Below are 14448 nucleotides of genomic sequence, written 5' to 3' on the forward strand. Positions count from 1 at the left end.
TCAGAAACAGGCCTCCTTGGCTACATATTTTAGCAATGAACAGTGCATTTCTCTTTCACCGTGCCTCAACATTTCATTTATGTTTTGGCAGCAATGACAGCTGAAAAACAAGTTAAAGAAGTTGAAGCACAAGCAAGTCTTTTATTGGATAGACTGAAACCTTTGAAAATGCTAGAGGAGAACCTGAACAGAAACTTGTCTGAAATTAAAGAGCTCATCAGCCAGGCCCGCAAGCAGGCAGCATCTGTAAGTTCCATCATCCCGGACTTGATGGCTTCACTTTCACATTTAGCAGGGAAGTTCTTTGAGATAAAGAGCCTAAAATTTACTGTCAAAACACGGAGTTTTTCAGGGGTCTCACTGAACTCCAAGAGCACTGACTGGTGCTACAAGTGTACTGACAGAGCTGTTGGTACATTTTATAGTTTTAGCTTCAATTTCCTTGTTGCTCTTGCGAGTTTGTCAGAACAGCAAGGCAGTAATTTATTTACTATTTCCTTTTGTTCCCTATAAAAATAATGAAATACAGTATTCCAGAAAGCACTCACAGAGGTATTTTGGTGAGAAAGAGACAACTGAGGGAATGGTGCTGCCATTTTGTTTAGGACAAGATATTAATTTCTAAGCTTATTTTGGAGTTTGATTTGAGATGCCTCCAAATAGCATCAAGTATCATTACAATTTTTTTAAAAAGTGTTGATTCTATCAATAAATTTGCCATCTGCGCTCCGCCATGTCCATACATTCTTATTTGCAAGAAGCTGCTGTGCATCCAGAATACTTTAAGACAAATAATATACTTGTTTTTAAATATCTGCACCCCCCCTTGAAGACAACAAAAGTGAATCAACTGTACTATGAACCTCATTAAACTATGAGGGGAATATGAAAATGACTTTGCACTCAACAATTTTTGGCATGTCTTTGGCTTGCCTTTGGCTTTAGTGTGGGTGTGTTATTGTAAGGTTTAGGGAGGTTTTGTTTTAAAAAATAAAAGGCTTTCTGTTCTTTCTGCAAATCTCCTTAATTATATGGTTATTGCTTCTCTGTCACAGTCTACTGAAGCTTAATGAATCCACTGCAGAAAAGAGGGAGTAGTATTTTCTGAAGTGTCATAAACCACAGAGGTTCCTGACAGGGCAAAAAGAAGTATTAGCAAAATTTCCTTTTCCAATTTTGAAAGTTTGTAAACTTTTACTAGAGGAGAAAAACTATATATCTGTGTCCCTACGCATATGCATGTGTTCTTTATGTATTTAGTTGCTACAGGCATATTCAATTAAGTTGATGAAGTTAAAGCTTTCATGTTGGTAAAATGGGTTTTCTGTCATTACACTACCATGCTCCTTGGTATTCCTTAGAATTTGGCTGCATTTAGCTTGAATCAATGTCTTATCAGTATACTAGACACTGTTCAAAGGAGTTAGTGGTATGACAACAGGAATATGAATTTCTCTACTTAGTCTTAAAAAAAATTGTAATATATTCACAAATGTATTTTTTGAATAATCGTGTAAACTATGTTGTAAAATTTTGAAATAACCATAATTGTTGTGGTCTGTCTGCCTTTTAATTTTTTTTTTTAATTTCTCTCAAGAGAGACTAGAAATTATGTTTCATTTCTTACTTTTTTCATAAGGTTTCCAATTCCTCTATCTTTATTTTCTGATATTATTATAGTGGCTTTTACTGATCCATAGGTTTCTGACCCAAGATTTATTGTTATATTCTGAGGTATTTGAATAGTTTAGTTTACTGGCTTCAAATTTCCTAACTGAATGAATGAATTATGACAGGCTTTGTTCTTTTCTGTTTGTGAATTTCTTTATCAAGTGATACCAAGGGGAATGCTAAGATCTAACCCAGGTAGCAATACTTAGATTGCATGAAGATATCTCAGCAAATGGCTTGCATCTGTTGTTTAGAAGCTAAGTATATATTCCAGAAATATGTGCTGTGTACACTGAAACTTGTTTAGATTCCATTTCTTTCTTTGGCCCCCAGATTAAAGTTGCAGTATCAGCAGACAGAGATTGCATTCGTGCCTACCAACCCCAAATTTCATCTACGAATTACAACACCTTAACACTCAATGTTAAAACTGCGGAACCAGATAACCTCCTTTTCTACCTGGGTAGCAATGGAAAGGTAAGTTTCTGACATACGTTTATTGAAGGTGATGGTGGTCAAATGTTTTAAATGACCATGTATATGTTTCTTTCTACTTGACTTCAAACTAAGTATCCAAGTGAGTCCCCTTGCAGACAAATGTGTTCACTAGGGGTGGAAGTCTTTTTCTGCCTTAGATGATTCCAGACATCCTCAAAGGTAAAGAATAAAAGCACTTGATTCCTCTTGGCCACATCATGAAACTCTCCCTTCCTTTTACCATGCTGTCCATTAACCTCATGGAGCATAACACTCTATGCGATGCTTTCCTATAGCGAGCTGGAGTATATCGAGCTATTTGCCTGACATCACAGAGAAAGTACTTGAATTTGGCCCTCATCAGCATGGTACATCCACCCACTTGAAAAGGAGCATGGTGGCTCACTGTCACATCGCCCTCGTCTTCCTCCCCTCTGTAATCCTAATAAATACACAACTGCTAGCTCCTTGTTGCGTGCTGTCATGTGATAGTACTTTTTCACAGACTGGTAGGTCACTTCACATACACTCAGAAGTGCATAATTCTATATGTCTACGTGTATGTGTACATTATATGTTTTTATATATCTGTAAAGAAAGCATTCACCTACTTGTATATAAAGTGAGTTTTTTGGTTTCGTTAAAAGCAAAGGTGAGTAAAAACTTGCTGGGCCTGATTTTGCTAAAAGTCAATTCCAGTATTTTGGAATGTAAGGTCATGAATCTGGAAAGACTTTCTTAATGTTACATGTTAAAATACACAAAACAGAAACTACACATTCGATGCTGTGTTAGAATAAGCCCTACTGTTTTTCAGACAGACTTCCTTGCGGTGGAGATGCGACGTGGTAAGGTAGCTCTTCTTTGGGATCTGGGCTCTGGATCAACAAGAGTGGAATACCCTGATTTTCACATTGACAACAACAAATGGCACAGAATACATGCAACCAGGTAATTAAAATGAGAATGACATAAATGTTGGATAGGAAAATTGATTATTGTTATTTTTTTTATGAGATGGCTGTATTGTAGAAATGTCCAGCTACTTAGTGAATGAACTTGGCATAAACAACATAAACTTCTGAGTTTTCCAGTGACGAGATTTTTCTTGTCTGTAAAAAGAGAAGCCAATAGCATGTGTTGATTAAGCCTGATGATTTCTAAAACTATTTATTAGTATTTGTACTTGGCAGGTTTGGAAAAACAGGTACACTCAGCATAGAGGAAATTAACTCCAATCAGAAGCCTTCATCTAAATCTGCAACATCTCCGGGGACGGCCAGCGTACTGAACGTTAACAAATCAACCCTAATGTTTATCGGAGGACTTGGAGGGCAAATCAAGGTTAAATTCTGAGATGAACATTCTGTAAAATTTTTATATCATGTTTAAGATATACTTTTGGCTTAGAAATAATTGCATGAATTGGTTACTTCATCAAGAAATGCCAGGTCCTGTGAACAAATGCTATAAGGATGTTCTGGCATCCTGAAGTTAATTCTTCCTGGAAAACCAGGACAGGCTGTGTGTGCATGCATGATGCATAGACATTACACAATGAATTTGTTTTCCATTTCCTTCTTCCATGGCTTCTTTTAGTGTGCCATTGTTATTCATGACATGAGGCATGCAAGTAGGTCAAGGACATAGTTATTTTACTTTTTTACTTGCTGCAAAACTAATCTATTATGATTTAAATGATAATTGTTAATAGTTATGCTAAAACATGTTGTTCTTTTGTTATGATTTATGTCTAACAAAGTTAGAGTTCAAGGAAAACAACCAAGCGAAAATTTGGCTGCATCATTTTCAGAGTACTTAACATTAATTGTATTCATGAAGTATTTCTTGTCTTATAGAAATCGCCTGCTGTTAAGGTGACCCATTTTAAAGGGTGCATGGGAGAGGCATCCCTGAACGGCAAATCTATCGGTCTTTGGAACTACATGGAAAGAGAGGGCAAATGCAATGGCTGTTTTGGAAGGTATTTTGTCTCACTTTCTTTTTTGTATAAGATTTAAAGTAGTTTACATCTGCAACATGTGTTGCTATGCTAGCTAAAAATAATGTACTCAGACAATTGAAATACTCAGTGTTTCATTGATCATTAACTTACAGTTCTGAGCATGCAAATCTGAATGTGTCAGTCATGTCAAATAATTTAATTGTATGGAATTTTATCACTTATTAATCACTTTCTCAGAAGAGTTCTGTTGCTGTGGTCTATTTTGTGCATTGAAAGTAGAGATTCCCAGTGAACCAAATTATTTTGGAATGTTTGTTTACCAGCAATTTCCAGTAAGACAAATTTATTCTTTCCTAGGGAAAAGAAACAGTGTAAAGCGCTCTTACAAAAAAAATCTGTAGCAAAACTGTAGCCACTGAGCTTGCTACCATTCTTACAATCATTGTGATGGGGCATTGCAGACTGAACTATTTGTATGTTTTAAGGAATTGAAAAGAAATATGCTTGACCATATTCCCTTTGCAGAATGTTTCATGTAGAAACAGCAGAGGGTGCTGCTTGATTGTATGAGATATTTTTTACAACTATTCTATTGCAGGGAAAGAGGCTAATAGAACATTTATCGTAAGTGAAATCCTGCAAAGCATTTTCATAAATATACGACATGTTTTAAGTAAGAGAGTGTATGCTATAACAATTACTTTTTCCCTGAAGAAATCGTTGGGGTTTTTTCATAAATCAGAGAAGAACATTTTTTATCTTGTATACATCCTTCCCCATGGCTAAATCACGTATTGTAAGATTCTATAATGAAAGTGGCCTTTGGCTGGAATCTTTCAGTTATTAATAACATCAAGATTCAATTCTCTATCCACGCTTTCTAATCATACTGCCTGGGGACTGCACCAACTGATCTAACTTTTCTCATATTTTATATAAAAAATGGCTGGAAAACACAGATCTTCAGGGTAACATTTTTAATTCTGTTTTCTGCTTCTGTAGCCCACAGGATGAGGACACTTCATTCCATTTTGATGGCACTGGATACTCAGTTGTGGAGAAGGCACTCCGCTCAACAGTGACTCAAATAATAATATTTTTCAGTACCTTTTCACCTAATGGGCTTCTTCTGTATCTTGCTTCAAATGGCACTGTAAGAAAATTGATCAGATTCTTAAGCTGTCAAAAACTTATGTTTAGATCACTTGATGTTTTTTTTCATTCTTCTTTGTTATTTTTCAGTTTACATATATTAAAACAAGTTGTTATCCTTGTATAGATTATCACCTGTGATTGACATCATAAGCTAAAGGAGTAAAGACAGGAACCCTAGACATAACTCTTTAGAGCAAATATTCACATATACTAAGGGCAAAATTAAGCAATGAAGAGAATTCTCTGTAATTGGTTCCAATTCTAGACTAAAATGAATTATTATTTAACTGAAGTCAGGACTTAAGTTTTACAGTGCAGAGGGGACTCTTTTAATGCAATTCAGAAAATCTTTTTTACTGTGTGAAGAAGCTCTTTGCTTCTTGCAGAGAGAACATTGTAGTATTTGATCGTTGTGCTAACAGCCAAATCAAATTACTGTCAACTTCATCCAAAAAAAAGCAAGCAAATGTGACATTTTTTATTTAAATCTTCCTCTGCTGAGTAATCAAGCCTGATGATGCATTTAAGTAAGAATAACAACAAAACAAAGCAAAATGGCATTCTTGTGAGGTATATGTAACTTAATTTTCCTAAACATAACAAAATAAGTGTCTTTGGCCTAATAAATAGTCTAGGTACAAGAGTTACCAAAGCTTTTTGACACAGTAGCCCAAATCTGCCAAGGATACATCTGTTTGGAAGATTTTATCTGTAGGAATTTAATCTGTTGTTTGGTTGGTTTTTTTTGTTTGGTTGGTTGTTTTTTTTCTTCCAGAGAGATTTCTTGTCCCTTGAACTTGTTGATGGCAAAGTGAGACTGACTGTTGATCTAGGTTCAGGACCTCTTGCTCTTACAACAGAAAATCGTTACAACAATGGAACATGGTATAAAATTTCATTCAGTCGGAACAAGAAACAAGGTAGGCTACAGACTGAAACAAGCTGCACGTTTACAAATAGATATATCTAAGATAGTCACAGGGAACATCACTGCCATCAAATCTGGTCACTCTCAGTGCAGTTTCTTTAGCAGCCACACCTGTGTTACTTCGCTTTTAGAAGGACAGCAGTGTAAATCTTGTACTTGGTTTGGCACATCTTACAAAGAGTGAGTAGTGCAGAAGCTGCTGGACAAAAATATATCCATAGTCTTTAAAGAGTGAAAGATTTTTTTCCAAGTCTGTTTATCAGGAATCACGTTTTCTGTTCTGCATTTTAGTAGTACCTAGTACAACAGTGTTCTGGGCCTAAGTTTGGGAAGTAATGGATTACAAATAATACATTTTAATAACTGTAACATATATTTTTTTTTCCTGTAAAATTCCCCAGATTTGGTTTTGTCAGAAAGGAATAGCTGAAAGTGCAATAAATTACTCATTCTAAAGATTTTCTGTATGTATTTTGAGTCAATGAATACATTTTCTTTTTTTAGAGACAAGACTGCCAAAATGGAAGAAAGTGTATTCATGTCCTTCTCCAGATCTTTAGTCTCTTTTCTTTGCAGGAATTTTGGCAGTCATGGATGCATATAACCTTAATTATAAAGAAACCAAGCAAGGAGAATCTCCAGGGGTTGCCTCAGACCTGAACCGCTCTGATAAGGACCCTATCTTCATTGGTGGGCTGCCAAGATCAAGGACTGTGAGGTAAAGTGTCCTCCTGCTTTTCCTCCTTCGCTAAGACCTTTGTTAGTAGAGGGAAAGACTTTAAAAAATTCTGCTATCTCGACTGAAATTAGTGAAAATCAGCAAAGTCTGAAGTCTTGTTTATGGCCTTGTGTACGACAGAATTATCTGTCCTTTGCCTTCAAACTCGAATAAGGTGCTTTTCACTGATAGGTCTGACACTACGGCTTAGATCAGAGACAAACTTCTCCTCCATGGGTGATTTCCAGGACAGCAGCTACCACAGCAGCTCCCTGCTCTTTGTGTCAGACTGCGGCAAGCATTCAGCACTACTGGCTGGAACAATGCTCCTTTGATCTCTACCTGTGTGAACCTTGTGTTTTCCAGCTGGCATTTATGGGCAAAACTTGGCTTCAGAATAAAAGTTCTACTTCAGAAAAAAAAATCTTGTAAATCAGTTTTGAAACTCGGAACAAAGGAGAAACAATTTTGAAACAAAAACCATAAAAATTATATATTTTATAGCATGTCTCTAATTTATGCTTTTTGTATTGCACATGCCTGCTGAACTTGTAAAGTCACATTTCTTCCAGTGGCTTCACTGTGAAAGGATAAACATGGCAAAAGAAAATCTAATTAAACTGTCTGCATGCTCTTGACAATAAGGTAAATTCTGGGACAATATTGGTCTCTGTGCAGTTATTGCAGAGGTGCAGGCTTATTAATCTTAGCTGGCATAACAGCCTGTAAGGGATTATGGCAGGACAGCCTTAGATTTCTCTAACTTAAATCTGGGACCAAATTAGGCATCCTCCAGACTTAAGAAATGAAGAAGAATTGCTAGATAGTAGAGAGAGAGAGCTACAGTTAACCTGTCACACAAAAGCCATTACATTTCAGCTTAAAGATTCACCTTAAAGTTTTGGAAAATGGTCTGGCCTGGCAAGCCAGCACTACACCCTTGTATGTTTCCATCTAGGAACGATGTTATCTGACTCTTTTTAAGATCAGAATTAATATCTACTAAGAGTAAAACCCAAATTACTCCTATTTTCACTTACACTGGGCTGACCGCATTCTTTAAAACAGATCGCTCTTTTTATTATTAAAGAGAACATAATCTTTTCTCCCAAGAGATTCCAGTACTACTCGTTGGGAAAAAAAAGCCTTGTTTTGTGTTTCAGGAAAGGTCTTAATAGTAGAATGTATGTGGGATGCATCAAGAATCTGGAAATATCCCGTTCAACCTTTGACTTGCTTAGAAATTCATATGGAGTAAGAAAAGGCTGTGTATTGGAGGTAGGAGACTTCCAGATTTTGTAACCTGATCTTTATTCTTATTGAACAATGAATAGTAATGTTTGTGAAAAAATATAGTGAGTTGAAATGGGTTTATCTTGAAAATTTCTAAGATAATCTAATCTATACTTGAAATTTATTCTTTTTCTTACTAGATGCTATGTAGGGACAAAGTCAGTAATTATTTATCTTCCTCATAAAATAGCCTATTCATAGCGTGAGCATCTTGAACAATGGATATATTGAGTTGGTACCTAAGTCCTTAGGCCCAGAATCGGAACTGATGGCAACTTTTGCTACGAAGAACAGCAGCGGCATCATCCTTGCTGGACTCAGCAGGGGACTGGAAAAGCGAAGACGTAGACAAGCACATTTGGCAAGTACTCAAAACAAATCTGTTTTGTTTTGGTTTTTGCCATTTTTTTTAGTAATATCAAGTCTGGTTTTTAAGACTGTAACATGCAAAGAATGAGAAAGAAAAATTATTTGACTTAGGAAGGCCCAAATACAGAGACTAGGTGGGGAACAGAGGATATTCATTGTGCAGAGGAGAGGTGAAGGATCAGTTAGCAGAGACTTATTACGGTTACTAGAACCCAGAATGTTTTTGCAACAGGAGGAAAACTGTACATGAAGTGCACACAGAATATTACTTTGCGCTTCTGTTAGTCAGAAGTAGTTGTTGAAAGATTTGAGATGAACAGCTATCTCAAATCTGGTGGACTGTTTTAGAGCTCCTGGAATCCAAGGACAAAGTCTTAGTAGGAATACTTGTCCCTTCTTTTTTCGTTCTTCTAAGGAAAAGAGTGAGGTGGTGGTAGTATAAAAAACTCCTGCATTTTAACTTGAGTTATCTTGACCAGAGAAATACCCAGCTTTCATGTTTTCTGTTAGAAGACTTTGCACTCTGAGAGGTACCAATTTGTGCCTACTAGTCTTCGAGTTTCATTAAGAAGTTTGTTTAGAATAAAGTTGAAGGTAAATTTTTCCAAAGTGTGTTCTATTTAAACACTGAATGACAGGAAATTGAGTCATAGTTAAAAATTAATCTTCTGATTAAATCTACAGCCCTTCTTTTCCATCATGCTGATTGATGGTCATCTTGCAGTGCATATTAATGCTGGAGATAGAGCAAGTACTAGAAAAGTAATTCTTCAGTCTGTTAATGGAACATACAGTGATGGACAAGAACACTCTGTCATCCTAATCCGGAATAAGAGGTACATGTGACTGCAAACAGTACTACCTGTTTAATTATTGTATGCTGTTGTCAGTTCACTGCGCTCCCTGAGGAACTGCCTTTGCTACCTCATTAGGTGGAATAATCAGGGCTGTGTTTTTCTGCTGTTAATGGAGGTGTTCTGATTTACATGGTAATTGTTTACACCATACAGCCACTGGTGAAGTTGTAGTTAAAAGCTCTCAAAAACTCTAGACAGCTTGGGCCATTTGAGTAAAGTATACAAGAGAGTATTAGGAAAAATATAGCTATCAAAATAATTTGGAAAGATAATTATCAAAATAATGTAGAAAGATATTTGACAAAACTGTACATGTTAAAAATTGCCTAGAGAAAAAAGTCTTCTATTTTTAAGACATTGAAAGAATTATCAAAGTGGTGGAATCTTTATTTCTTAGAACAGGACGTTTTTGAGGCTCGAAAAGAATGCTTTTGATTTGAAAATTAAAGTCTAAGACCCTAGTTGAATGTTTTCCTTACTTTATCTTTTTCAGGATCATAACTGTACAGGTGGATGAAAGTAACCCTGCAGAATTGAGGCTTGGTTCATCAGCAGAAATGAGTCCCATGAATATTTCCAAATTCTATGCTGGTGGCATTCCAGCAGGAGAGGGCATTTTAGGGCTAAAAATGTCTGGCTCCTTTCATGGCTGTATCAGCAATCTTATTTTTAACAAGGAGTAAGTCAGAGGGGTAACTACTCTGTTTCAGAAAACTGTGTATAGTAATTAATAATTGCAGTTTGTAATCTCTTTTATGACATTGTTCATTTACCTGTTTTTTAACATAAGGCAGGCATGATACTGATAATCTGGGTATTATAGCAGACAGAAAGCGGATCTGACCAGCTACATTTCCAAACAGCATCAAAAATGTCTTTAATGTGTATAGAGACATTGCACAAAATGCAATTTTCTCTACTATAGTTTCGTTTCATCTGCATTCACAGACAGAATGTTTTTCCAATAATATTGTCTATCAATATTGCTCTATGCACAGATTATTTGGCACTTCTCAATCTTTTTGTCCCAGTGTGCCACTTTTTCCCTTTCTTCTGTTACTAGTGAAAGACCCTGTAAAATACTCTCCTTGTGCTTGGGAAATGTAAGGATTTGAGATTTCACCCCTTAAAATGTAGTTTTTTTAAAACACAGGCTTTTGTATTTCACCACTTCCATGAAGTATGAACATGTGGATATGGACAGCTGCTTTTTGTCAGAGAAGCCTAAACCAGCCATCCAGCCAGAAGACACTGAGCTTCAGCCTGAACTTCAGGCTTTACCAGTTCCCCTGAGGCCTCTCACAGATACAAAAAAAGTATGTATTACAGCAAAACTCTATTGCCTCTTCTAGGAAAGTGTTCAACAGCAAGATACATTTTAGCTTTGTGGAGAATTTTCAAAGTGTGGACTGTGTATATTTGCTGCTTCTATGGTATGGAATGGTTCAATGAATGTGGATTTGAAATCATTATTTCTTACAGAAAATACGTGATATAAACCTTTGTAGCAGCCTGCTGGCATTTTGGAAGGGAAATGTAGTTAGGTTTATCATTGTTCAGGCAGAAACACTAAAAAAGAAAAGAAAGAAGGGAGTGATAATCCCCCAGCAGAAGGACCTGACAGTAACTGTTATCTTTAGTGTCTTCCTGCCAAAGTGGCTCTGTGCTGAGAACTGCATTAGCTGTGCAATTCAGCATTCCCATTTTCCTGCTCACACACATGCAGCCTCTGCTCTGTGTCAAAGAGAAGGCACAAACCATACCAAAGACCCAGTGTCTGAATGCAGCTTGCATGCACCTGTTTCCTCTCACACAGTCCCTGCTCTCAAGAGAGAAGGCAGCATTACTTCTCTCTTTCTGCAGCTGCAGATCTTTATAATGAAGTGTTTCCAAAGCATCCTGAAATCATTTTTCTGTGGCAACAGAAAGCAGGATTTTATACATTTCGTACAACTGGGGCTATAAAAAGAAATAAGCTGTCCTTCTTAGAGCTAAAGTACAGCTTTGGCTCATACTCTGTTACTCAGCTCTGCATCTCCTGGATCATAACAAAAATGTGCATCCTCACTAAATGGGAAAATGTTTCTACCAAGTCCATAAGATTTTCATGCTGAAATTGTACTGTCTTTCAGCATTTGTTATCATTTGATATTATTTGCTATCAATTAAGATAAATAGTGAATGAATACTTCTCAAATTACAGACATCTCTCAGTAGAAAAGACCAGTGCTGTCCATGAGACATAGCTTAATCCTTAGAACTACTTCTTTTTGAGCCTAAAGATAGCTCAGTATGATTCAAAGTTTAGCTAGTTGATGTTGCTGTATACTTTGTGGTGATCATGTGGCTTGGTTTTGCTCCTTACAAAGTTCTACGTAGGCACATTGCCTCTCAGCACTCACTGTTCCACACCTGGTACTACTCTTCTTAATGAAGTCCTTTCATTAACAGGTAGTTTGTGCAAAAGATGAGCTACCTCATCATGTTCAAGGTGCCCATCAGTTTGGACTTGCCAAAGGCAGCCACTTGACACTGCTCTTCAATCAGTCTACTGTCAGGAAGAAGTGAGTATATCCTAAATCACACATGCACACAGTGTGTTATCTTGTGTTGAGCTACAAGCAGTGCAGTGATGGTTTTCATGAATGATCACTGCATTGCCAGCTTTGAACATGGCCCTCGCTTCAGGTTTTTGTGGATTCCTCGTGGAAGAAGGTATCACGACCACCACAGCGTAAATAATGTGTCTTTCCCAGGTTTGTGGTCATGAGTTTTACTCATGGTCAGAGTTCTGCATTTTTTCTCCTCAGACTTAAAAGCCCCACTGTAGCTTCTGTGAATATTTTGATTTCTGTTTTCCATATACAGAGCTCAGCTGTTCCCTGCTCCTTTGACTGATGCAGATAACATCTCACCCTCTCCTCTGGATTTTCTGCAATTGCACTTTCCATGTCTACTTCACTCCCCAGGTCACTGAAGGAGTGGAGTCTACTGAGAAGAATCATTCTACTGAGAATTTGTGATAGCCTCTCTGTCACTCTTATTTGTTTTGAGAGGCTCCCAACAAGGTCCCCAAAACACAGCCTGCAAGCTACTTGTGCATGCTTCTTTCAACTCAGGAAGCCTCTGCAGGCGTGGAGAAAAGAGCCTTTTTTTCTTCTAGCCCTTCTGTTGTAACTGCCAAACATGGGGACATTGCAGAGGATTGATGCTCTGTAGTCTGAACCTGGTGTCTCCATAATAAATGGCTCAATCAGCTATTCTACCTTTTAAGCCTCTCTCTGTTCTCAGTCTGCCCATTATATCCCAGCAAGCCTGGCTGATAGTAATGGATGCCTTCACATTATCCTGGAATTCATTCCTTTCTTGGGGCAATAGGCAAGCCTGTCCCTCTTAAAGCTCAGCTCGCTCTGTGACAGGCACTTTTTCTGTCTCTGACAGGTACAGCACTGATTTCTATTACAAAATACATTACAGGCCATGCTTTCTTAGAATGAATGCAAATTCTACTTTTCTGGCCTTCGTAATAATAAATTTCCTTTCATAATAATAAATTGGTTGAGGCTGTTCTCTGCCTCCAGAAGAGCTTTTTATCGATGCAAAAGAAATATCTTTTGGTAACACTGAATTTTTATTGTCTAGACTTTCTGTCCAGCTGAATCTCAGAACCTTTGCCTCCAGTGGCCTGATTTACTACATGGCTCACCAGAACCAGGTTGATTATGCAGCCCTACAGCTTCATGGGGGACAGCTCTATTTCTCATTTGATCTAGGCAAAGGAAAAGCAGTAGCTTTTCACCCTGCTATTATCAGTGATGGAAAATGGCATACGGTAGGTAGTCACCGATCTTGTACTCCATTTTCTCTTACATGGACTTACTGGGATGGTTTTTCCCTGCCTTTCCTGTACACTTTCTGTCTTGCAAAGGCAAACAGGTTTTAATCTGATCATGAAACTATTCAGATAACTTGTATTTGATTATAATTATTTCCTTTTTAAATTCTCACTAATTATGCATCAATTCCAGCATTCAACTGCTGTCAAGTGTCTCAGATTATTTAGAATTAAAATAGTTCACCAACTATGTAATAATGGTTATCTTCACCAGAGAAGAATCCAACAGAGAGGTCTAGAAATGCTGAATTTTCCACAGAGCTTTCCATGCACTATGTCACCAAAGACCTGCAACTGAGTGTGTGACAGGGTGAGAGAGATTTGTGGGTGCACGGTTTCTCCTTTCTCCCACTTATCCCTTGATAGCTGAGCACGTCATAGCAGCTAGTGCTAGCAGGGAAGCACCTCTTTCCTTTCCTTGGCTGATGCAACATGAGAAAGGTAGTCGTTTGGAATGAATGGAGGCTGGAGGGGGAGGACTTGGCATAAGAAGAGTTCGAAGAGAAATTATGGCTACAGCTTTCAGGTGTCATGTAACGTTCAGAGCCTTCTGCACAAAGACTCTGTGTCAGCCACTATTGGCCCAGTTCCTCTGAGCAGCCCACCTGCTGCTGGCTCTGGCTTTCTTTGTGAGAAATGACTGTGATGTCTGCATGAGTCTTAAAAGCAACTCTGACCATATTACTTTTCCTTAAGGCAGGTGAGGAGATGACAATGTTCATCCTGCTAAGCTCTCCTTCCCTTGTCCATATGTGAAGCCTTAACTCCATGAAGTGGCTTCTGTGGAACAAAGTGATTGATGACATAAAGCTGCCACCTCTCCTAGGTGTCTTGGGAACCAGTAGAGTGTTATTCTTGCTCTTCATATATAATCAGCAAAAGAAAAACCAGTAAAACTGACATAAAGAAAATGTGAACTTCTGCCAGAGATATATCACAGTTAAGCTCTGTTGCCTACCCTGAAAGGAAGAACATTCCAGCTGCATGTTTAAAATTAAATATATTCACATAAAACTCATACTTACACTATCCACTTTTTAAAAGATGAACAGATTCCATATGAGACCTGACCTACCTTTACTACCCAGGACATAAAAACATGAGCTTGAACCTTTTTTC

General features: G+C 37.5%; 1 protein-coding gene across 1 annotated transcript in view; it reads left to right on the forward strand.

Annotated features, from left to right (window-relative positions):
* The window catches only part of LAMA1 (laminin subunit alpha 1), a 113657-nt gene that overhangs the window by 93221 nt on the left and 5988 nt on the right, over positions 1 to 14448 (forward strand). The window contains 15 exon segments of the mRNA XM_086609297.1: positions 92 to 246; positions 2005 to 2148; positions 2966 to 3099; positions 3342 to 3492; positions 4008 to 4132; positions 5117 to 5267; positions 6045 to 6189; positions 6774 to 6915; positions 8079 to 8193; positions 8399 to 8569; positions 9262 to 9413; positions 9928 to 10113; positions 10588 to 10750; positions 11886 to 11998; positions 13077 to 13266. Of these exon segments, the coding sequence (XP_086465423.1) occupies positions 92 to 246; positions 2005 to 2148; positions 2966 to 3099; positions 3342 to 3492; positions 4008 to 4132; positions 5117 to 5267; positions 6045 to 6189; positions 6774 to 6915; positions 8079 to 8193; positions 8399 to 8569; positions 9262 to 9413; positions 9928 to 10113; positions 10588 to 10750; positions 11886 to 11998; positions 13077 to 13266 (2237 nt within the window).

The sequence above is a fragment of the Tauraco erythrolophus genome, chromosome 3 (assembly GCF_009769465.1).
Source record: "Tauraco erythrolophus isolate bTauEry1 chromosome 3, bTauEry1.pri, whole genome shotgun sequence".
Taxonomy (NCBI): domain Eukaryota; kingdom Metazoa; phylum Chordata; class Aves; order Musophagiformes; family Musophagidae; genus Tauraco; species Tauraco erythrolophus.